Genomic DNA, 26893 nt, shown 5'->3' with positions numbered 1-26893 from the left:
ACAGCATAATATACTTATTTCTGCCTATTTCGCTTCCCCTCTAAAGCGAACCAATTTTATGTGTGCATGTCATTTATGGCAATTAGTGTAACATGTGCCCCCCCTCCAATTATCGCCTATTGTGATCGGATCCTTATATGAAGGAAAAAAAACATTTATTCATTTTGAAAGTGATGTTTCAGGATAGTGAGATCCTTTTGCTTTTGATACCACAGGCCTTATATACACAACAGATTTCTACAGAAAAATCCTTCAAAGTATGAGACATGAAGTTCTTTTACAAAGCTAACAGGAACCTAGAACTTCTAACTTCAACGAGAATGGTATGAGACTGAATACAAAAATGTCTGCACATTCACATCGTTATCTCTTTGAGGCAGGCTTATTAAAGGCTTTGGAGCCAGTCAGAAGAATTTCCTCTGATTAGTCATAACTATTTTGCAACCATCCATTGGCCGGAATTCGAACAGCTTTCATCGAATCACAAACTACGGGAACTGGGAGAATGCCTGCGTCAAACGCATTTGTGTGGTTGCGATTGTACCTCAAGCGAACCTACTACAAAATATAATACTCGCATCAGACTGTTTTCATCGGCTTACTGTAACCTCTGTCCTCATTGGCCGACTGCGAAATACACTCCTGGAAATGGAAAAAAGAACACATTGACACAGGTGTGTCAGACCCACCATATTTGCTCCGGACACTGCGAGAGGGCTGTACAAGCAATGATCACACGCACGGCACAGCGGACACACCAGGAACCGCGGTGTTGGCCGTCGAATGGCGCTAGCTGCGCAGCATTTGTGCACCGCCGCCGTCAGTGTCAGCCAGTTTGCCGTGGCATACGGAGCTCCATCGCAGTCTTTAAGACTGGTAGCATGCCGCGACAGCATGGACGTGAACCGTATGTGCAGTTGACGGACTTTGAGCGAGGGCGTATAGTGGGCATGCGGGAGGCCGGGTGGACGTACCGCCGAATTGCTCAACACGTGGGGCGTGAGGTCTCCACAGTACATCGATGTTGTCGCCAGTGGTCGGCGGAAGGTGCACGTGCCCGTCGACCTGGGACCGGACCGCAGCGACGCACGGATGCACGCCAAGACCGTAGGATCCTACGCAGTGCCGTAGGGGACCGCACCGCCACTTCCCAGCAAATTAGGGACACTGTTGCTCCTGGGGTATCGGCGAGGACCATTCGCAACCGTCTCCATGAAGCTGGGCTACGGTCCCGCACACCGTTAGGCCGTCTTCCGCTCACGCCCCAACATCGTGCAGCCCGCCTCCAGTGGTGTCGCGACAGGCGTGAATGGAGGGACGAATGGAGACGTGTCGTCTTCAGCGATGAGAGTCGCTTCTGCCTTGGTGCCAATGATGGTCGTATGCGTGTTTGGCGCCGTGCAGGTGAGCGCCACAATCAGGACTGTATACGACCGAGGCACACAGGGCCAACACCCGGCATCATGGTGTGGGGAGCGATGTCCTACACCGGCCGTACACCACTGGTGATCGTCGAGGGGACACTGAATAGTGCACGGTGCATCCAAACCGTCATCGAACCCATCGTTCTACCATTCCTAGACCGGCAAGGGAACTTGCTGTTACAACAGGACAATGCACGTCCGCATGTATCCCGTGCCACCCAACGTGCTCTAGAAGGTGTAAGTCAACTACCCTGGCCAGCAAGATCTCCGGATCTGTCCCCCATTGAGCATGTTTGGGACTGGATGAAGCGTCGTCTCACGCGGTCTGCACGTCCAGCACGAACGCTGGTCCAACTGAGGCACCAGGTGGAAATGGCATGGCAAGCCGTTCCACAGGACTACATCCAGCATCTCTACGATCGTCTCCATGGGAGAATAGCAGCCTGCATTGCTGCGAAAGGTGGATATACACTGTACTAGTGCCGACATTGTGCATGCTCTGTTGCCTGTGTCTATGTGTCTGTGGTTCTGTCAGTGTGATCATGTGATGTATCTGATCCCAGGAATGTGTCAATAAAGTTTCCCCTTCCTGGGACAATGAATTCACGGTGTTCTTATTTCAATTTCCAGGAGTGTAGATCAGATGTATTTGGAACAGAATGTATTTTACGTTGGGAAAATAAGCCTTCGTGAAGAGAATATTGTTTCTTGATGGCTGCATCAGAATATGGTAGGGACCTTGAAGATATACTCACTCACACAAAGAACCCATTCTGCAGTATTGATACATTATATCCTCGTGTTTTTGGAGTTCAGAATCAGTGATCTCTATACTAAATACACTGAAGAGCCGAAGAAACTGACACACCTGCCTAATATCGTGTAGGGCCCATGCGGGCACGCAGAAGTGCCGCAACACAACGTGGCATGGACTCGACTAATGTTTGATGTAGGGCTGGAGGGAAGTGACACCATGAATCCTGCAGGGCTGTCCATAAATCAGTTAAGAGTACAAGGGTAGGATATCTCTTCTGAACATTACGTTGCAAGACATCACAGATATGATCAATAATGTTCATGTCTGGGGAGTTTGGTGGCCAGCGGAAGTGTTTAAACTCAGAAGAGTGTTCCTGGAATCACTCTGTAGCAATTCTGGACGTGAGTATTGTCGCATTGTCCTGCTGGAATTTCACAAGTCCTTCGGATTGCACAATGGACGTGAATGGATGCAGGTAAACAGACGGAATGCTTATGTACATGTCACCATCAGAGTCGTATCTAGACATATCAGTGGTCTGTTAGAACTCCAAGTGCACACTTCCCACACCATTACAGAGCCTCCACCAGCTTGGACAGTCCCCTGCTGACACGCAGGGTTTATGAGGTTGTCTCCATACGTCCTTCTTCTTGATACAATTTTGAAATGAGACTCGTCCAACAAGGCAATGTTTCCAGTCATCAACAGTCGAATGTCGGTGTTGACGGCCCCAGGCGAGGTTTCATGCTCTGTCGTGCAGTCATCAAGAGTACACGATTGGGCCTTCGATTCCGAGAGCTCATATCGATTACATTTCGTTGAAAGAGTTGCACGCTGACACTTGTTGATGGCCCTGCGTTGAAATCTGCAGCAATTTGCGGAAGGATTGCACTTCTGTCACGTTAAACGATCCTTTTCAGTCATCATTGATCTCGTTCTTGCAGGATCTTTTTTCGGCCGCAGCGATGTCGGAGAGCTGATGTTTTACCGGATTCCTGATATTCACGGTACACTCGTGGAATGGTCGTACTGGAAAATTCCTACTTCCTCGCTGCCTTGGAGATGCTGTGTCCCATCGCTCGTGCAACGACTGTAACAGAATTTTCAGATTCACTTGAATCTTGATAACCTGCCATTGTAGCAGCAGTAACCGATCTAACAACTGCGCCAGACAGTTGTTGTCTTATGCTCGGTTTACACTAGCAAGTTATTGCAGCAATTTACTTGCGCGGAGGAACTCGCCGCGCGATTTGAGAGTGTAAACATATCGCCAAGTCGACTTGCGACCGTAGCAATTTATTGCAGAAGTGACTTGCTGTACGTTTTCCGCTTCCAGTGTGAACGCCACGCAACAAGTATCTGCAAGTAACTTGCAGCTTTTAGGATTTATTTCTATTTCCTGCAAGTAGGAAGCGCAAGTTAGAGTATGTATGTCGTCTGCATAACACTCATATTTAACATTTTACTTACTGTGGTGACTTAATTTTATGCAACCATCTTACGTATTATATGCAAACAAATTTCAGAAATGGAGGAGAAACGGGAATGGATGAAGCAGGATGCAGAACATTTTACTGACGCCGTGGAGAGCTACCCCGAAATACAGAACGTGCATAACCGAGACTTTAAGGATAGAGTGAAGAAGATGAGCGCATTAAATGAAATCTCGTCGATATTCGACACATCTATAAAAGAAGTACACAGAAAGTAGCATAACTTGAAGACACAACCCCTTTGCCACCTGCATCCACTCGCTTGTGTGTAATCATTATATGTTCTATTTACTTAGCTTGTCACTTTCCATTTTATGAGCATTAGAAAAAAAAACAATTTTATAAGCATATCATTCTGTAAAATTCAGTTTATTTCAATAAAAATTTAATTTCATTGTTGTGTTTTCACATATCTTCAAATAATTTTCCCTTTTCAAAACGTTAAAAATGGGTCTACATACTTCGGGTACGATCAGAAAAATCGTGCTGACGGGAATATGAAACAAGTACATTAGGGACTTGTATGCGTATCCTACAAAGAAAAGATTTCAAAATTCAAACTTTTTTTGGTTGTGTGTTTCACATAAATAAATGAAATGCCTATTTTATTCGTAGCTCACCGGTGGCTATAAATCATAGAGTGAGTAGCAAACGTTCCTTTGCTGAAATAGCATTACCCAAGTTTGATATGACGGGCACTATTAACACCAACAAATACTCCAGATCATTTGAGGACATTCTGCAAAAGTTTTCAAAAGTATCCATGCTCTCGATACTCAGTTCTTGCAAAAGGTTATTACAGGCACGATTTTGCGATCTTCTCATTATCTACTCTCTAACCCAAATACTTCTCTTTTTCATTTTCACGTTTTGCATTACAATTACAAGAGCTGCAGCATATCTCACCCGCCTACTTGTCATTTTACACTTTGGCTGACACTCGTAGTGGTACTGAAAGCATATGTAAACAGTATCAGCAAATTATTGACGCAAGTTTCTTGGCAAAGAACTTGCGGAAGAATCTTGCTTAATTGTTGAGCTGCTGTGTAAACACAGCTGCAAGCGGCTAGCAATAACTTGCAGCAATAACTTCTGCAAGCGACTTGCTAGTCTAAACCCACCTTTATATAGGGCTTGCCGACCGCAGTGCTGTAGTCTGCCTGTTTACATATCTCTGTATTTGAATACGCGTGCCTATACCAGTTTCTTTCGTGCTTTCGTGTCCTTTCATCCTTTAACGCCCATTACAGAATCAGTCACATATATCGATGCAAACGACTCTCGCATCTGTGGCATAGTCGATATAAATACAGCGAACGACCCATCGCATGTAGTATATCGGATTGTGCGCTTGTTTTGACTGTGTGAATGGGATGTTGGGTGTATATAAATATTTAGTTTTGTTTGAATTATAGCTTGGATGTTGTTTTAATTCAAAGTTTCGAATGTTAACTCGTAGAAAATAATATCTAGTTCAGGCCTAGAGGCCTTCAGAAGGCAGAACTTGGGTATTGCTGGCATGAAGCTTGCGAATGAATTTGCTGCAAAAGAAAATCATTTCTGCAGTGATCGATTATTTTAATATAATTTGGCATTTTTGTTTCAGTTACTGACGTTATAAAAATGGGAACAGTTGTTATTCGGTATTATCAACCTGGAGACCAATTACAGTGCCAAGAAATTGTGAAGGAAGGAATAATGTCAACAGTCAACACGGCATTTTTTGCTGGACTGTTACGGGAAATAACATTTCAGTCAATTATTCTTGTGTCGGCCCTTCTGTTTATTTTTGTCGGCGTTCCATTTCGTATTTGCTTTCTTACGGTGCCAGCAAGTGTGATTTTCATCGTGTATGGAGGCATCTACTTTGCACATGTCATGAGGGCCATGGAAGTCAGCCAGGAAATAGCAGATATTCCCCGAGTATACATGTCGTCCCGTGATACCGGATTCTGGGTTGCAGAGGTCCACGAACCATTGTCCAACACGTTGAAACCGAAATCAGAGGTACAAAATGTTGATAACAATTCTTAACAAAGTAGACGCTCACCCAGTTTATGTATCTGTTTGAACATTGGTAGCTGCTATAACAAAAGAACTGTTAGCCAGTATGGCCGACACAACTTACGTGTAGCAATAATTCTTTCTGATGAAGAGTAATTTAAATTTCTGTATGAGTACCTGTTAAAAAGGTAGGCTGTGAATGAATTTCAGCTTCCAAGTATGTAATGTTGTTTTATTGATTAATGGCGTTACCAGTTTAAGGAGTTACGTGACAGACCACATATTTTTAAGATTTATACCACTGTGAATAAAGCAGATTACGCATATGTGAGAGTTATCATATCGGAAAGCTTGTACGAATATACAGTAGATGTTCTATGGGTAATTACACATACTCTGTCCAGAGTTTCCTTTTGCTTCATACTATTTGGCGAGTGGAGGATTTCACTTTCTGTATCTTTTGTGTGGTATAAAATGTTTTTAGAGTGCCTAGGTACTAGTTTGTGAAAAATATTCACTGTGGACGTGTTGATCAGTGAAGTGAATATCAACTTTTTCTGTGACACTACAGCCCCCAATGCACCGTGGCTGCCTCAGCAACTTGCCTCCATACATCTGTGTATTTCTCATCCATTCCTGCATCTCCATTTTGGTGAGGTCAGCCTACACATTGTCCAGTCATCTTGATCTTGATAGGCCACACCATCTGGTTGAATACAGTCTGCCTTTCATTATTCATTTGGAAATCTTGCCATCTTCTCCGTATGTTTTAACCACCATATTCTGTGAGATTCCATACATTTTATTATACCGTACCCTTCTACATGTTCTTCTATATACTGGTTGTACCATAATCTCTTATGTTGTGTTGTACCCTACTATCCAGTCATCTTCCTCTCACAGGCCCATAAATTTTTCACAGGGTTTTTGTTGCAAATTCCCTGAGGTTGTTTGTGTCTGCTTCTGTTATCATTCCCCTTTGTGACCCATTCGTAGCCACTGGTCATACGAGGGTATAGTATTCTCTTAACTGGTTGTGATTCTTAAATACTGTAAGTTTGCGTAATAAGCTGTGTTTGCTGCTTGTATCATTTTTCTAATAAATTCCTTACATTATTATTGCAGATTAAAAGAGCACCAAGGCAATGGTAGCAGCTGACAGCTTTACAGTATTAGAGGCCGTCATGTAGTGTTAAACACACTTTAGAAATGGATATTACTATGTATTTTGTCTTGGATTCATTTACAGCAAGTCCCTCCTTTTTTTTATCTGCTTTTGTCAGTTTCCACTTTTCTGCCACAATTCCTACATCATGTGTGTCTGCACATATCTGACCGGATTTCATATGAAATGAATTTGGGGTAACAGATTTTGTGTTCCAGCTCCATCCACTTTATGATTACACCATCTATAATCACCAGAGTTGCCGGAACTGCAATCTGTTACTGTACTGCAAAAGTATCCCGGAAATACGGAAGCGTCCGATCCCACCCGTCTGCTTTGACCCATGACATCACAAATATGGCGGAAACAAAAACAAACACACACACTTTCCACAAGAAGCCTAATGACACTAACAGGACAAGCGCGGGAAATGGGGTGTTTTGGGTGGGGGGCAAACTAAATATAAACAAATTTAGACGCCTTGCGTAGCTACAACGTGTAAGTGAAGACAGCCATGCATGAATACCCACCCACCTCCCCAGGGGTCGTAATCCCTGCAACCCATAGAAGATAAAGACGCTTCAGTACCTGATTAGTGTTTTTTGTCTTTTTTAAAAAAAAATCTCACGGGATAGAACGAACAGATCAGAAAGATAAATATAATAAACTAAAACAGAAATTGGAGGAAACAGATAATTAAAATAAGTAATAAGTGTTTTTAAATTAAAAAAAAAAAAATCTCACGAGATAGAACGAACAGATCAGAAAAGTAAATAAAATAAGATAAAACAGAACTGGAGACAGCCACACTCAAACCAAACTCCGCGCCGTCATGACGTCACACACGACAACACCCTTACGTCACGGGTCAAAGCCGACGCGCGGGATCGGACACTTCTGTCGACCCAAGTATCTCTCATCACCAAAATTGTGTCGAGGCACACATTTATGTGGCTAAATTGCTATAAATTCGAAAACAACAGCTCACTTCAGTTATTGTATTTTCCTGTCTCAGTTGCATTAATCAGACACACACATTTTTTTTGGGGGGGGGGGGGGGGGCTAAAACTGAGGAAAGTTTTTGTGAAACTTGCTTTATCCAAACAATAAAATTTTACAGGAGACATATTTATTTAATTAAGTAGCTAGTTGAGAGGGCAAAATCTTTTATAATTAGCAAATTTCAATATGTTTTAAGGTAGTCTTTGCATATGATACACAGAATTTTTGATGGTTTATAAACTGCAGGCAATAGAAAATAATTTTTTTTCAAAACTTGCTTTGTGCTCAAACTAGATCGGTGGTAAATGAATATTAAATACCTGTTTTTACATTAAAGCTGTAAGATAATAATTCTTTTTTTTTTTCCTTCTAAACAACTTCAGGGGGCCCTTCACCATAAATTCTCCATGAGCTGTCATGATCTTGATACTCTTCACCACTTGCGGAATGTATGTCACTGTAGAAACTTGCTGCATCGTTAGAAATGGTAAAAAAAAATGCATGTATGATTATGTCCTTTTCTGCAAACTAATGGTGTATCTTGGGAATAATTGCAGCTCATTTGATGGCTTTGAATGAAGGAATGTTCTTCTCGAAACATACTTCTGACCCAAATAAATACCTCATTTTAAAAGCACATTGAATCTTGCCATTCTTTGTGGGTTATTGCTTGTACAGACTTCATTTTGAAAGGCAACAATATTATCAAAAGGATGTTTGGTATTCACCATACAGTGGAAATGCTGAGTTACAGTTAGGTACAACAAAAAGACTGTAACTAGATAATCTTTTGGCCAACAAAGCCTTAATTATATTTCTGATTCCATTGTATTATGGCACCAAAGTAGTGCATAATTCATTCCTTCATTGTGTTCTGTGATTACCATCAAGGAGGGCCTTTATAGTTATATGAGTTGAAGTATAGGTTAACAAAAGAAAAGAAACTTGTAGAGCATAAATCCTTACATTTTATTACCAATAAACTAATGCTACACTGCTTAATACTATTTGACTTATTGCAGTTGCAGTGTAATCAGTAAAGTCCTAGGAAAACTGCTAGTTTGAAAAAAAGGCTTTGGCTTTGTAATTTATATTAAAAAACTGCATCTACATTTATGTATATTTGTATAAATCACCTGGTCTGGGCATTGTATCTGGTGAGATGGTTAAATGAATGGGGAAGGAAAGTGTTGATATGCTTCATTTATTTTGTACAAGGATATGGGAAACAGGTGAGTGTCCAGAAGACTGTTAGAAGTCTATCTTCATCCCCCTACACAAGAAAGCATCAATCAGGAACTGCTTCAACTGCATTGCCCTTATATCCAACACAAGTAAAATTTTGCTCTACATCTTGAACCAGCGTTTGAAGCCATATATTTAGCCTCACAAATCCACAGAACCAGTAAGTTGTCGAAGGCAGAGGAACTTCTGAATGGAAATCACAAGAATTCTGTGTTTGTTTCCATATACTTCCTTGGCTGCAGGAAAGCCTTTGACCATGTTCGCTGTTTGAAGCTATGGCATGTGCTTGCAAAGTTTGTGTCCCACTACATTTGACAGTACCGATGAGCCTATACGATGATCACCTTGCAGCTGTGAAGCCAAGTACTGGCACGTCTGATTTCTTCAGTTTATCGAAAGGTGTCACAGTGTTGTGGTCTGCCCTCACACCCGCCCAACTGTACATCATCCGTGCAGAACTTGTCATTAGGAATGCTCTTGACGTTTGGGCTAGAGGCATCTCAGTTTGTGGTAGAGCTGTTAACAACGGAAATACGGAACCGTCCAATCCCGCCTGTCTGCTTTGACCCATGACGTCACAAATACGACAGAAACAACCATAAACCACGTTTCCAATATGGCACATATAAAGTCATTACGTACACATTATGAAGACGAAAATACATCGAAAAACAAACACACACACTTTCCACAAAAAGCCTAATGACACTAACGGGACAAGTGTGGAAAATGGGGTGTTTTTGGGTGGGGGCAAACTAAATATAAACAAATTTAGACACCCACCCCCATACAAAACCACACAAAACGACGAAAAAAACCGACATCACAGAGCTCCCCAAATACCACTAAACACAATATCATCAGGAATTGCACACTTCCCTTGACCTATATAGCTCAAAAACATCTCCCGATACCAGTACCAACATACACAGTCACACACTGGGATCGAACACTTCCCTTGACCTGCGCAGTGTTAATTTTATCTGTCATATCCATTCCTGAACAAACACAAAAACAACCGATTAATTTTACTAAAATTACCACACGACGTACAGCGGAGAACACTAAATTAACCTTCACAGAAAATCGTTAACTCACTGAAACGAATTCCACTACAAACACAGCCAGCACTCGAACAATTCTTGATAATGAGCAAAAGCAAACTGAGCCCATTACACCACATAAACTAAAACCCTGAACATACCACCAGAGAGCACAACAAACCACGACATGATGACATCTACAAACACGCCACACTCACAAACCAAACTCCGCGCCATCATGATGTCACACACAACACCCTTACGTCACGGGTCAAAGCCGACGCATCGGATCGGACGCTTCTGTCGACCCTTAACAACCACCAATTTGCTGCTGACACCATGCTGGCAGCTCTATTAAAGAAACTGGGACTTGTGCATACTTTCAGTTATCTCTGGTCATCCATTTGCGACATGGAAGCTGTGAAGATTTGATAAGAAGGTGGATCATGCAAGGGTGACTGATTATGAAGGAGCTCACAAAGATCTTACGGAACAGAGCAATAACGGAAACCACAAAGGGTCAGCTTGTTGAAACACACATTTTCCATCTTTTTTTATGGCTCCAAAGTATGGACCTTTAAGGCCAGAGACCAGCAGCATATTCGTGCATTTGGGTTTTGGTGCTGGTGCAGGATGCTGCACATAAAATGAACTGAAGTAACAACAAATGTGTCCCTCGAGCAACTCAGTATTTCCAAGTGCCTTTCTTCCCATATCAACAAAAAAATTCTCCAATTTTTCGGTCATATTGTGAGAAGAAATGGAGAAAATATAGAGAAAATAATCATGGAAGGGAAGATTGAGGAAAGGAGACCGATGGGAAGACCAGTGAGCAGGTGGGCGGATCATATAAAGATCTCCAGTCTACCTCTTCCGCAGGCTCTAAACGAAGCAGGTAACCATTCTGCATGAAGACTGTTGATTCATGCGGTAACAGTGCTCAGCAATGAGCACGACGATTTGGGATAATGATATTTGTAACAGGAGCCTATCCGTGTAACTGAAGGTGGAAGATTTGGCATAAATGTCTAAGCTGACAGTGATCTTTAGAGTCAGATGTAAGGAACTGTGATATGTCCTTTTTAATGGAACCGTCGCAGTTGTTACCTTAAATAATTTAAAGGAACGACATGGGTCTAGGAAATAAATATCTTGTGTGGCAGCTGGATTGGGAGTTCATATTTCACTGCTGAAGCCTACATTATGTTTATATCCAAATACAGCTGTTACTTTGCTTTGTAGGATTGGGGTTTGAGCTTGGAACTCTGATTGTATACATTGTTGCTAAGAACATGCTTGCTTCATTCTGTGGTGCTGATTTGAGATTGTTATTTGCAGTCATAACATTTGCTCACTACTGCATTTTTGGCTAATGACTTGGTGTCAGTCTTATTTTTCACACACTACATGGTTTGCTGCACAGTCACACACTTGGATTGTACCAGATAACGACACAATAGATCCTCGATTTCTTTTTTAATGTTAGATGAGAAATTCTTCAGTACCACTGAACCAGAGCACATAATTTGAACTCTAGACATTGAGACAAAGTCCATGTGAAATTTATTTTTGTGCCTGGTATTGTGATTGTAGAAATCACCATTTAATCAAAACTGATAATATATGTGAAAAATTAAAAACAATTAAGGAGTTGTACTGGGAACCAAGTGAAGTTTAAAGATTGTCAAAAAGCCCTCAGAAAGTATGTGGTTATCCGCTTTACATAATATTCTGATTATTTGCTTCTGCTGAATAAATACTTTATTTACTACCTCTGACGATAATTATGTAAGATGACTGTATATAAAAATGTACAAACTATGGGCAAAACACTCTGAGTTTATCTATATGGTGACTGTTTTAACATATTATGTAGTTATACCCCAAGAAATCTATATGAATGAGTGTGTTAAAAAGTATCTAAGTCGCTTTATCATGGTAAAAAAAAACAACTTTTTCTCCCTTGTGTGTTACGAAATAATGCTTTGGTAAAATTACGTATTAAAATTTGTACACAGACCTAAATTAGGTACATTTTCAACAAAAAGCTATTTCATCTTGTTGACTTAGGTACCTTTTAACACTCAAAATTTAAAGTATAGTTTTGTTTCAGATAATCCAGTTTTTTAATCAAATAATGAGTGCTGTATGTTAGCTCATGTTACAAACACAAATCTTGAGTGGATGTTATTACATTACAAAGATTTGTTTTTCTGAACCTTATTCATTGTCACTGAGAGAAACAGAAGCTGCTGGCCACTGTAAAAGTTGATCATGAAAGCCTTTCTGTTTTTCTACAGTATATGGCATAACTTTCTTTGAGTCTTCACTTTTGCAGTTTTTTTTTTTAAATGATCTTCTTGACTAAGTAAAGACTCTTCATTAGTTTTTTTGAGGATAAGGGCATTCAAGCTTTGAAAACCACTTGATCTTATGTACCTAATTGTTTTTACAGTCTGTTTGTGTTTATGAGAGTACTCAGAATAATAATATTTGGTAGTAACTAAATTGCGCTGTCTCATTTCTTGGAAGGTGTCTGGTTTCAAAAGAGGTTGAAGATAAGTAGGCCACCTAGTAGAGCACACAGTGATCATGTCGGTCTCGACTGATGTAGCTGTCCTTAGACATTTTTTCTCAGCATTAGCTATAAGCATCCAAACTTCACATCGAAAGTGTATATTGTCATATTTATAATGGCAAATTTTATTAGGCTGGATTTTTGGTTTCATGGAGTGTGTGAAAGTTCATCTGTTAAACGTGCACATATTGGTTAGGGCAAGACAAATACTTGACAGTGTATGGTTCTTGTTTTATCTGGGACAATTATCAGAAAACAGTTGTAACTCTGTAACTATCTTGGGTACATCATTTTTAATGTAGTCCAAAGGAACAAAGCAGCAAAAATATTCACTTTGAGTTGCCTTAAGCAATAAATTTCCTGAATGAGAATGTTCAGAAATCGTACATTTTGCATGTAGTCAAATACAGAGTATAAAATGTTTTCATTTTCTTTACTCTATTTAGTCATTTCATTAAGAGCAATGTGAACTATTTAGCTCGCCTCATGTGCGCCATTAATTCTGCAGTTATGATTCTTTTTACAGTATGTTGTCAATGAAAACCATGTATTCACACCTTTTTGTCCTCACAAAAGTAACAGATGTCACTTTGTGGTTTTCCGAACTTTAGTTTATAATTTTCCTTGAAAAATCTATGTGTTAGAAAATTCATACTTAATATTGGTACCAGGGTATTTTACCTTATACAACTCATATATTTTTATGACGGACAGTTCAAATAGCAAATATGTGAAGTTTGTATCAGATGCATAGTGCATTCTGTAAACAGGAAGTGAGCTTATATTTTCATGTGTCTTCGAAATTTGCAGTATTACCAACAGAAGAAAAACGCTGGCTATAACGCGTAGAAAGCAAGCTTGACTGAGGCGCTTTTTGACTCGGAAATGTGTGTAAATAAGTATAGACATCAAAAATATAATTACCTCAAAAAATGAAAAATATGACTTGGGAGCCTTTTAACAGTCACCCATTCACATAAAGTGTTTTGTGCAGTAATTACTTTCTTAAACGGGCGACACAAACCGCAGCCGGTCCTTGGCCTCACACAGTCCAGCATTCCACACTTTACTCTCAGCTGCAGCTGCATCTTCATCTTCCAGACCCACTATATGATAGTCTCCCATGGTATTATCCTTCCATCTCATTCTCGGCCTTCCTAGTGGTCTCCTTCCTTTGGCTTCTCTATCCATTACTGCCTTTATTACCATCTTCTCCCCTCTCCTCTTTACATGTTCGTACCACCTGAGTCTTTGTTTTCACACCCAATATGATGTCAGATAGTGTTTGTAATTGTCTGAGTTATGTTTTCGTTACTCTGCACTGTTCATTTTCTTTCACGGGTCCATACATTTTTCTCACTACTTTATTTTCAAAAGTGATCAGTCTTCTGTATTGTTAGGTTCCTGATTGTCTGATGATTTGGCCTTAACTGAGCTCTTCGATCTATAACTGTGAATTTTGCTTTATTTTCAGCATGTATCGGAGATGCTGAATCACAGATAGGCACAACAGAAAGGCTGTCAGAAAATGAGCTTTCGGCCAGCAAGGCCATGGTCAAGAGATAGAATGCATTTGCGGACACACACATGGCCCCCCCCCCCCCCCCCCCCACACACACACACTGGATTTTCCATAGTTGAATTATGTTTTACTTTCATTTATACTTAACTACTTCTTCAGTACAGTTCCCATTTTCTCCAGGTCTTCCATGCTCGTTCCTATCGCCACATCATCATCCACAAAAGGTGGAAAATTTATCGTTTTACCTATGGTGACGTCTGCACATTCTTCTGTTACTCTTCTCAGGTTGTTGTTGAATGACAAATCAAGAGGGTCGGTGATATAATAGCTCCATGCCTCACTCCTGTTTTTACCTCAAATATTTGTGAGAACACCCCCCTCCCCCGTACTTTCATTGTACTCTTTGATTCCATCACATACATTTTTATTAGCTGCACACTCTGCCATTATCCTCCACATCTCCTCTATCACTATGCTGTCATATGCTTTGTTGATGTCTATAAACATACAGATGGTACCCTGATTGTAGTCCTAGTTCTTATCTAGTATTTGTCTTATTGTGAATATTTGGTTGGTTGTTGACTTACCTTTTCTGGACCCCGCTTGTGCTGCATTTAATATTTCTTTAGTGTATGAGTTCAGCCTGTTCAGTATAATGGCCAATTCATAGTGGCCATCTCACATCCCATCCTGTTAAACATTCTGCAATGCATGTCAAATGGCAGCATCCACAATGGCCGTCCTGTCCCATCAGATCACCGTCAAGGTTTGTCTGGAGGAAAGTTTTGATGTCTGATGTCATCTGTCCTTTGCTGATTATGTAACTCACAAGCTCAACCCCCCCTCCTGATATACGGCCATGCGCAGATATCCATATTTTGTTTCATCACGGTTGATATCACTTGTTTGTTGTTTGTTCAAATGGCTCTGAGCACTATGTGACTTAACTTCTGAGGCCATCAGTCACCTAGAACTTAGAACTAATTAAACCTAACTAACCTAAAGACATCACACACATCCATGCCCAAGGCAGGATCCGAACCTGCGACCATAGCGGTCGCTCGGCTCCAGACTGTAGTGCCTAGAACTGCATGGCCATGTTGTTTGTTATTTGCTATAAATTGTTTTGGTTATTTCTTTTGTTAAAATTTATAATAAATAACAACAGACTAATTGAAGCAGTGACACAGCAGTCTGAATTGTACGACATGAGCATACTAAATTACTTGTGCTCGACTACACTTACTATAAAATGGATTTTTGTGGGTACTGGTACTGTTCTAATATTTTAGAATGAAATGGATTGCAACATGGCTGCAACTTGAAGAGAAAAAGCACTGTGGGTAGAATCTGGTGGATAAGTACGTGGACTTTATTTATGTGTTGTCAGACATTTGTAGTGTTACATAAATAAATGCACTGAAACCTTCAAACACTGCAAATTGTTTGTTGAAATATGTATTTGTGGCAGGCCTATTTATTGTTAAGTGGCTCTCTGAATTGTGTGTGAAACAGTTTTGCAAGCACAAGTGATCAATGTTTATGTGGTTTCACTTGCTAACCCCAGTACAAATAAGGCACTTGAACTGTTAACAGCCAAATGCAGCATGTAAAGAAAACCTATCTATCTTGATGGGAAATGGATTTATGGAGATATGACTATTGCACAGAAATTTGCACTGGACTAGCAACTAAAATTGATCTTAAAACAAACCAGATATTCATAGGATATGATGGTGGCTCGTAACACTGTTCCTTTTAGTAATTCTGGATGCAACTTGACATAACAAATGATCCTTAAACTTTCCAAAATATAAAATGCAGATTCCTCTTCTCCAGGCTCCTTGTTAGTGTGTGAAATTTTCCTCTGTACCATGTAATGACATTTTTTTGGACCCACACACTTTCTTTGTGTTGTTTTGCACTTCTGTCTCCCTTCTCTCTAATATACAAGTTATCCCTGCAAGCTGCAAACCATTTGAGTCCGCTAAATGTCATTTTCATACAGATGAGCACACCAGCATCCATGTATGCTGTTACATTGTGTATGTGCAATTCACGCATAAAAACAGTTGGAAAAATCATCTTGTGAAGATCACAATTCCCGCAAAAAGAACAGTTGAGGACAGCAATGCAAGTTGAGATCATGTGACTAGACGTGAGATACGTGAATGCACCTTGATAGGACAGTGCCTTGGTGCAACGGTGCCGTGACAGACAGTGTGAATTGGCCTAAATTTGTGTCATTTTATAACATGTGCATAGTAGAGATATCCCTCTGTAGTTTTGTGTCAACTTCTCTTTGTTTCTATGGGATTACAGCTACAGTTTTCCAGTCATTTGGTTTTACTTCTTTCCTTCACACCTCTTTTTATCAAGTCGGCTGACCATTCATAGGTCGTATCTCCCTCTTCTTTGATGAGCTCTGCTGATATGTTGTCTACGCCTGGGGCCTTCCCATTTTTCAATCTTTTTATTGCCTCCTCCACCTCCACTAGAGTTGTTCTTCAACTAATGGTAGTACTTTCTGGTTGTTTTCTGCTATGTTTTCATTGTCACAGGTGTGTACCGGGTTGTTCAGTGGTTCTTTGAAGTATCTCCTCCAGTTCTCTAGATTCCCTTCATTTGTAGTGATCAGTTTTCCATTCTCATCCTTGGTTATCACAGGCTTACCTCTGTACTTCTTTCCATAGCTTCTCAATGTATTCTAAAAATGTTTACTATTGTTCTGGCTGTAGTCCTCCTGTGCTTTCTCTATCTGTTTAGTTATGAATGATCTTATTTTCTTGCCTGATTGTTTTCTTCATTTCTCTTGTGATTGCCATGTATTTTATTTGGTTTTCATATTTGTTATTGTTCATCATTGCCTGTCTGGCTGTCTTACTATTCTGAATTGCTTTTCTACATGTTTCATTGAACCATGGTCTGCACTTGATATTGCTATTTTTTTATCTCCTAGCAGTTCCTGTGCTGTTTCCTTTGTAAATGTTGTTATCTTGTCCCATTTTGTACTGATATCTTCACCTCCTTTCCTATTGCTTTTGTTCTCTAATTCTGTTTATCTATTCATAAGCTTAATCACAAACTTTTTATTCGCCTCTTCTTTTGGCCTCCTCACATCTACTCTTTGGTTTTTTTTGCCATTGTTGCTCTTACTTGGTTGTCTTAGTAATGATTGTTTCATCTGTAATAACACTTGAGAATGGTGTGATCCTACCTGGGCCCCTCTCATTGTTGTAACATCTGTTACTGTCTTTTTATGTTTTTTCTCTATCAACTCACGATCTGTTTAGTTCCTAGTGAGATCCATGTTGTTTTGTATATATCTTTATGGGAAAATGATGTAGTGACTATTTTCATGTTTCTAGATGTGGCGAAGTTGATGGTTATCATTTGATTCAGTGTAAAAACTGAACATGCCTATATATGGTTGCCATTGATGTACTTGTCCTGTTTTGTCATTTAAGTCTTCCAGCGCAATTTTGACATCATACTGTGGTAATCTGGAGCACATCTGGTCTAAGGCATCCCAGAATTCGTCTTTTATGCCTTCCTCCATGTCCTCAGTTTGGTGTGAACACTTAACAATGAGATGTTTCTATATTTACCTTTGATTGTAACATATCCTTTCATTGACATTTTATAGTGTCATCACATTTGACCGTTATTTTATTATGCACTGCAAATCCTGTTGCAAATATATGGTGAACATGTTTGTTTCCGCTATATGTGATTGTATAGATTTTCTCTCTGTTCTTGCCTTGCCCAGGCTATTTTATCTGCTGCAGGTCTGTAATACCATCTTGTACTCCGTTAGCTCTTCATCAAGTATTTTTGTCCAAGAAACGTGTGTGTGGTGTGTGTGTGTGTGTGTGTGTGTGTGTGTGTGTGTGTGTGTGTGTGTGTGTGTGTGTGTAGGAACCCTCCAGTTTTTTTACAATACTGAGTGGTTAGTCCAATAATTGACCCTACCACTATATCTGGGCTTGGATCCAGCTGGAATGCTATATTCCTCCGAGGTGGTGAGTTTGTTTTGTGTAGTGTTTCACCATTAATGTCACCTCCTCCTGGTAACATCAGGACATGAAATTAGGATTTAAAATGTTGACTGTGAAACACTTGTAGACCATCTATCATCTCAGCTGTGTATGATGACATTAACTTTGGATACTGGATAGAATAACATTACCGTTTTTTAAATATCCTTTAAAGTCACAGGAACATCATTTATGTAGATTTAAACACAGAGTGGATTCAGTACTGATCCATGTGGCACCTCACACATAATGTTTCCCCATGCATCTACATCTACTAGACTGCTCTGCGATTTACACTTAAGTGCTTGGTTGTGGGTTCATCAAATCAGTTTCGCATTATTTCTCTAATGTACTGCTCTGGGAAAGCACGAGGGATATATCAACACTTAAATCTTCCCATGTGAGCTCTGATTTCTCTTATTTTCGTACAATGATCATTTCTCCCTTTGTAGTTGGGCTTCATCCAACAAAATATTTTTGCAATTACATTAAAAAAAAGTTGGTGATTGAAATGTTGTGAAGAGGCCTCGCCACAATGATAAACACCTTTTTTTTAATGATTGTCACCCTATCTCATTTATATCTGTGACTCTCTCTCCTACTCAACAGTAATACAAAACAAGCTGCCCTTTTTTTAACTTTTTCATTGTTTTCGTTCAGTTTTATCTGGTAAGGATCCCGTACTGTATAGCAGTACTGCAGAAGAGGACGGACGAACGATTATAGTGTAGGCAGTCTCTTTAGTAGATATGAGATTAATTACACACCTGTGACACAGTCTGTCAATGTGACCCTATTTTTTTCTGTTATGACTTTATCCATGCAAGAGAAATTTCATTAATCACATTAAATTTTAGTTTGCCAAAGAATCTATCAAAGCTCCAGAATAACCAACAAGATGATGATGTGTCAGGCCTTAGTTTGTTGAGGTCTTGTATTGCTTTCCCTGTGAAGAATCTGTTGTAAGTCTGCTTCTTAACAACACAGATTTTATTAACCACAGTAAACAAAACAAAAGAATTTTGAAGATGAGGTACTTGTGGTCAGTAAAGTATTGTGGAAGTTTACAGAACAACTTACTCTGATCAGCCAGAACATGATGACTATTGACTTACTATCAATATAAATCTGTCCAGGCGATAGAAGTGTCACCTGGTGAGGAATGACTGCTAGACACATGTGGATTGCATATAGTATCAGTGAGCATTGCTGTCCATGGATACAGTGGGGAAGATGTGCAATGTATCAGAGTCTGACCAACGGCAGATTGTGATGGCCAGGAGGTTCAACAAGAGCAGTATTTGTTGAGTGTTTGAGGAATGCTGTGGTGAGTGTCTTCAGCATGTGGCAAAACCAATATGAAACCACGTTCAGATATCGTGAGGTTGGGTGGCCACCCCTCATTACAGATGTCAGACATTGTAGGCTGCGAAGACTGTTAAAGCAGAACAGGCAGTGAACTGTAGCGGAACTAACATCAGACTTCAATGCTGGGCAGAGAATGAGAGTGTGTGAACACACAGTGCACCGAACACTCCTAACAATGGGACACTAAAGCCAACAATCCATGCATGTGCCCCTGTTAACATCACGAAACCAGCAACTATGACTGAAATGGGCATGTGACCATTGGTACTAGACATTGGCACAGTGTCGGAGTGTTGCATGGTTTGATGAATTCTGATACCTTCTTCGTCATGCCAGTGAAAGGGCACAAATCAATCCTCTTCCAGCAGAACAATTCTTTGTCACATGTACTGCTGGACAGACACGCTGGCAGCAGCTTCATTATGCTCTGGCGAATGTTCACACGGTCGTCCATGGGTCCAGTGCAGCTCGGGCAAGGCACCGTGGCGGCCAAGGAGTATTGTACCCTGGTTGCAGACCATGTGCACCTCTTTATGAAGGTCATGTTTCTCGACACAATGGCATTTTCAACAAGATAATGTGCCATGTCACAAGGCCGGGGGTGTGATCTATTTTTTTGATGAACACAGTGGCAAGTTCCAATTGATGTGCTGTCCCCCTCCTCCCTCCCCCCCTCCCCAATTTGCCAGATCTGAACCCTGTCGAACACATCTGTGATGTGACTGAATGTGGTGTCAGAGCTTATTGAACATCCTGCCTCTCTCTGAAATTTACGTGAATTAGGTGACTTGTGTGTGCAGGTGTGGTGCCAACTCCCTCCAGTGTCCTACCAAGGTCACATCGCTTCCATGCCGTGACACGTCACTGCTGTTATCCATGCCAAAGGTGGACATACAGGCTATTAGGTAGGCGGCTGATCAGTGTACATGTCAGGGCTGGAGAGAACTGTTCGTGGGCTTGATCTTGAAGCACTCCAGCACCTGTGTGCTGTTGGTTCGTTCATTCACTGAAAAAACAACAGTCATTAGAATGGTGTGTGAAGCTACTCCTGCATGAGGCACATAGCCAAGCCTGTGACTTAGCCGTATGTCGTCAGTAGGTAACAACAAAGTCCAAATCACAGCTTAGGAGAAAACCATATTGTGCAGGGGTCACCATCAATAAGCACACTTAAGAGCTTGCTTTAAACATTGGCTGGTTGACAAGTGAGGCCATTACCTTTGAGATATGTGTTCTGGCAGCTTTGACATGGGCAAATATGGTCAGCAAAGGTTTATGATCTGTGACCTGATGAAATTTTTTGTCATACAGGAAAATGCGAAACTTCTGGATGCTAAAGACAATTGTCAGTACCTTCCATCTGTGCCAGGAAATAATTTTCTTATGCCATGGTGATCGTCTTAGAAGCAAACGTGATAGGCCATTCCAAACCATTTAAGGTCATTTGTCTGGAATTGGACACCAAGATCTAAATACTTTTGATACACTTGTTAGTCATCTCGAGCTTCATTGAACACCTGGAAAGGTGGGATTTCTGGAAGTGATTGTAGATGTGCCGGATCTGTCAGCTTCTGTATGAACTTGTGCTGCTACTTAAGTAGTCATTTCCAGAGCTCGAAAGACTGCTTGTCCATTGTGGTTGAAATGCTCAGCAAAATAACATGATGGGTCTTATTCAGAAGCAGGTGGGTTGCAAGTTTGCTTCTTCGACAACACAAATTTTACTAAGCACAATTTATTTGCAATTAAATCACAGAAAGTAACAATTTCTGTGGAAATACCCAAAACAAAAGGCTTCTAGGTATGGCTATCTCATATTAATTCAGTACTCTGGAAGTTTGTTGAATAACTTGCATCTCAGTGCCAGAAAACACTTTGTAGGTTTGACTATGGAGCATTCTGATATGAAACATGCTGTTAATTTACTTGTATGCTGTTGGTTTGTTCACTGAAAACACAACTGTCAATTGAATGGTGTGCAAAGACAGTCCTACAGTTGGCAGACAGGCTAGTGCATACAGTAGCCAAATCATGATGGCAGGTAAAGACAAAGTCCATATTGCGATCCAGGAAATGCCTCATAGCACAGTGCCATTGTCAGTAGGCACACCAGAGATCTTGCTGTAAATGTCAGGTGAAGTTATGGGGGTCCACTGCAGTTGTTTTGCCGTGTAACCAGGCACTGACAGAGGTATTCCTCTACGATGTTCCGAGTGATCTCACTTGATTTACGCATAATTATATCGACTGATATTATATCCACTGATACGTTCAGCAGAATTACAAGAGAATTGTTTACGAAAACCAAACAGAGGCAGTTGACTAGGTCTGCTCAGATATTCATTGTACACTAGATTCTTGTTAATCCGGCCATTCCTTGTACAAATTGATGCTGATTAGCATAAGTGCCAGGTTAATGGAAATGTCTTAAATTTAGTGTCAACACATAGAGATAATACTTTGTTAAATTACAAAGATACATTCATTTTAATAGAAAATTTAGTCCTTGAGTGTGTCCATATACAGTACTATCACTTACTATGAAATGTGTCCCAAATTTTTAGTTATCACAATGACGACGCCCAACAGCAATATGCTTCATCACACAATGGCTTCCATGCTTTACATCAGTACTACATCTTTCTGATTGTTGCGTAATGTACTCCAGGAAGATGTCTGCAGCTTCAGCACTAGCAGTGTGAGAGATCTTTATGTTGTCTCTTCCCATAATGTTCATGTAGGATTTTCAGTATATCTTTGGCTGTTAAAGTTTTTTCATAAATAGTTTATCATACAACATTGTACTCAGCACCAAAGGCTTTCCGCGGAAAACCTCAGTTCAGCTTGTCTCTAATTTTGAGTTTCTGCCTGAGGTCTAGCATAATGTGTTTCCTTTTAGAATCCTTGATACTGAACCATAAAGAAAGCCACAATTTCAAACGTGTAGGATTGTCTGACATTGTAATTAACTAATGAAATTGTTGCGCGCATGAGAATTCATCATTGTACGTGTCATTTCTGCTTGAGCCACTAGAGGCTGGATGTGGGCTGGATTACTGAGAGGCTGTACTACTGAGGGTCGGATTAGTGGGAGTTTAGTGTATTATCGTAGGCCGCTTCCTCAAACCTGTTCAAAAGATTGGAAAAAGAGAAATTGGTCTGCAAGTAGAGGTGATTGGGTTATGTCCATTGTTGGTGTCACTACAGCATATTTAAGAGTATCAGAAAAATGAGTCGCTGATTTTTAAACTAGCTTAAGGGCAGTAGCACCAAGTCAATACAGTATTATAATATTCTGATAGAAACACCATGTTAGTTAAGAGATTTTGAGCTTATATAGTAAGCTGAAGAATTTGTAATGTCTTTAACAGTTGTAGTTTTGCTAATACAGTAATGTCTGCTGAAGTAGTTGTTAAATTAGGCAGCCAGTGATTCCAGTATACAGGGTGTTACAAAAAGGTACGGCCAAACATGGAAAGTAAGCGTTTCCGGACAGATGTCCACATAACATATTTTCTTTCTTTGTGTGTGAGGAATGTTTCCTGAAAGTTTAGCCGTACCTTTTTGTAACACCCTGTATTATACATAGTAAACTATTTTGTGGGAAATTAGTTTCATTTGGATAATGAAATTTTCTTGTTTAGTGGTGTCACCGAGTTGTGTTTCTGTGTTCTTAAAGTGTTTCGCACAGACTAGAGGATGTTATAATAGCAGTTGTAATGGAGTTCCATCTCTTGACTACAACCTATATGCTGAACAAATATGTTTAAGAAAGAGTTAAACTTTTCACCAAGACTGTTGTCTTCGTAAATTGTGTCTCGCCCCCTCCCCCTCCTCTCATTCTTCAGTTTCTCTCTAAACACTGATTGAGTCCATATTTATAATTCTGTGATACATTACTTTCCTTCCTTGTAGCTCAGATATCCTCTTCTCTCTTCCGACAATTTAACCATAACCCTTTGCGTACAACATTTTATTGTTTAACACCAGACTACTCCCAATACAGTTTTCCTGATTACTCCTTTCAAGTCAGCTTATTGAAATAAATGTGTGTACTTGTACATTGATTGTTTGCTTTACATTTTGTAGTTTTCCTTCATTACCGTCATTTGTAAATATATGTATTTTTTTTTTTCAGGTTAAATATAGGCTAGCAACTGAACACGATCAGTTAAATGCTCTTGGTGGCTATCAACGACGAGTAGTTGGTACCATAGCTGTGATGCGATGTCGAACTACAGATAATGCTGCATGGATACGTCGCCTGGCAGTTAGCAGCGATTACCGACGTAAGGGTATTGGATCTGCTCTTGTAGATCGTGCACTGAGTTTCTGCAGTGAAAGAGGTTATAAAACAGCAGAGCTTGTTACAACAGAATGTCATTCTGAGGCAGGAGCTCTGTATTTTAAAAAAGGTTTTGAGACCAAACAAATTTATCATAGACAAATAATCGGCAGTCTTGTTACGGTGATGATGTATTCAATGACTAAAAAGACTGACTGTCTTAGTGCATGATACTATCAGTTGTCTTAGTATGTGATGCTATAAATTGTCTGCAAATAGTGTATTGTTTCTCTGACAGCTACTACTCAGTGTTGTCAAGTGATGAATTACAGGCCTAAAGAGCAATAATTATTTTATCAGTGACGGGGGAGTGGAAAAAGGCTACATTATCAGTGGCAGTGTGGTTACTGCATTCTACAGCTTATTTATAAATTTAAAATTTGAGTAGAGGTACCCAGAAAAGACTTCCTTTATGAGGAATGTTGACAGGATATGAGTGCTGCTTTCACTTGGTATTCTCAACTCTCAGTTGTTTTAATCAGAAAGTAGATTAATTATAATGGTACCTTCTTATAAATACCGTCCTTTGATCATTGGTTGACTCAAAGAATCTCAGTTAAAATGTTGTGCCAAACTACAATCACCTAAGTACTTTGTCAGGCTGCTTATAATCTCTTGACCTTTTCAGTTGTGTGTATTGTTGATTTCTATTAAGTATTTTTGTATATTAGAGTTTGAGCAGTTATTGATCCAGTGTGTTTTTGTTTTTAGGTCAATATATTTACACTGAGTTATTTGTACTGTTTCTAGAAAATAAATGATTGATAAGAAAAATATTACTTCTACACTATCTCATACAAAATAAATAAAAATATCCAGCATAATCCTTGTTCTAATTTATTTGGCTGAAATAAAGATAAATAGACCAGTTCTTGTTGCCACAGGCAAACAAATTAGTGGAGATTGTGGTCTACTTTTTGCATAATGTTTAACTAAACATTCACTGAATGTGCTATTTTTACATGTTCTTTGTGGCTTTTTATTTCTAGGCTTGAATTAGGAAGTCCGATATTTTGTGTGGTTTTCAATGTCTTTAAGCAAAGTTTTTCAGCTTTCATCAAAGGTTGATTTGGGGGAGGGAACTGTTAGTTGTCACTGTGTCCCAGTTTTTAACCCAACACACGTGGCTGGTGAGAACCTCAAAGTACAGTTTTATTTATTTTTAAAAGTGCTATGCGAGAAATGCTGAAATATTTCCAGTGTCAGAAACCCTATATTCCAATTAAAACTTCCATCACTGTTCTCTGCATCATCCCAATGTGAACGATGAATAAAAGGTGTATGCTCATGATTCATTTATGCATGTGAAAATCACTGTTGATAGATTTACTGAACAAGTCACATGTCAGATGTAATTACTGAAGCAGTATTTTCTGTAACTGCATTAAAGGAGGTTGTTTCAAATGTGGAAAGTATTTAAACAGAAATGGTACTGTATAATATTAAAGAGAAGCAGCTTGTGGCAGCCAGGCCTGTATTTCATGCTTTTATTTTGTCCGCAGCTCGTGGTCTAGTGACTAGTATTGCTACCTCTGGATCACAGGGTCCAGGGTTCAATTCCCAGCTGGGTTGGTGATTTTCTCTGCCTGAGGACTGGGTGTTTGTGTTGTCCTCATCATTCCATCATCATTTGTGAAAATGGCTAGATTGGACTGTGTACAGGTCAGGAATTTGTACAGGCACTGATGACCGTGCAATTCAGCACCCCACCAACCAATCATCATCATCATCATCATCATGTTTGTATTTTGATTTGTGATTCCATGTACTGCAGAATATTTGATCAGGTGAACATCTGCGAAAAAGGAACATATTTATAGAATAAAAATCCATTTCAGTTGTCAGTAATTTTCTTATATCACCATTGTTTGCCTTGATGTTGTAACCTGCATGTGTCCTAAGATCCGATGATGGCGGCTTTAGTTTCGCCGAAACCGGTAATCATGGCATAAAAAGAATTCCTGCGATCTTGGCTACCAGTTTATTGTTTCTTAATTTCTCTCAAGACTAGTTTCAAAGCTTAAAGTTTCATATTCAGGTGTGGTCATGGAATAAATTAAGAAAATTACTGGCAATTGCAGTGGATTTTTGTTACATAAATCATGTACTGCAGTTTTTGAAAACATTTTTGTGTTCCTGATACCATTGCAGTTTTAACACTTCTTAGCGCATTTAGTCCAATGTAAACCCCCATACCATTAACAATTATATGTGCTGTGAGCAGCCCTCACTCATTTGACTAATAAAATTGTTGTTAAAAGCAGTGGTTGAAATAGCAGGGGTGGGGTAAATATGCAACCTAGTAGAAATTTTGTTCAGACACGTCAAAGGGATAGTTACATACTGCTTCATTTATCACCCTTAGGCCAATTTGGATTTAGAATTGTTAGATTTTTGCTGGGTTTCCTACCAGTTGATGAGAATTGCAAAAGTAGTTACGATGGAAGTTGAACGAAGGTTCCTTTCTTTAATAAAATTGAAATCCCTTTCGAATGGTGGGCTTGCAATAAAAGAAATAAATTAGAACCAATTTTGACAAGAAAACTTCATTAGCAAGATTCATATATTTGTGTATTAAAGCTAGCAGTACATCAGATGTGAACAAAGTGAATTTCCATACCAAGCATCAATCCCAAGTGGGAGCTCAATTTCAAAGTTTAAAAGCACCTTAATTTTGAGAAAATTGTAAATTAAAGTTGTAATCATTCAAAAATGGCAATAAAAACATCCAATAATTCATATTTAGTTTCTCATTAATGCTACTAGTTCACAAGAAATTAATTTAAGAAGGCTTTAGTTCACTGCTTCACACTTGGCACAGCTGGTATGCTGCACTAAATCTCTTTCCACCATTACATATTTTAAACAAACTGCTGATAACCGTTCTGTTTAGCAGTCTCATCCGTAAAT

At 39.7% G+C, this 26893-nt stretch overlaps 1 protein-coding gene across 1 annotated transcript; it reads left to right on the top strand.

Annotated features, from left to right (window-relative positions):
- The first annotated feature begins 5010 nt into the window (after positions 1-5010).
- LOC124776741 (probable N-acetyltransferase camello) lies at positions 5011-24704 on the top strand. The gene is made up of 3 exons (XM_047251865.1): positions 5011-5182; positions 5281-5681; positions 23777-24704. Exons 2-3 carry the CDS (start codon positions 5298-5300, stop codon positions 24152-24154), a joined length of 762 nt encoding a protein of 253 aa, XP_047107821.1. The 5' UTR covers positions 5011-5182; positions 5281-5297; the 3' UTR covers positions 24155-24704.
- The last annotated feature ends 2189 nt before the right edge of the window (positions 24705-26893 follow it).

Source organism: Schistocerca piceifrons, chromosome 2 (genome assembly GCF_021461385.2).
Source record: "Schistocerca piceifrons isolate TAMUIC-IGC-003096 chromosome 2, iqSchPice1.1, whole genome shotgun sequence".
NCBI lineage: Eukaryota > Metazoa > Arthropoda > Insecta > Orthoptera > Acrididae > Schistocerca > Schistocerca piceifrons.
The sequence above is the reverse complement of the archived record's forward strand: the minus strand, read 5'-3'. Positions and strand labels throughout refer to the sequence as shown.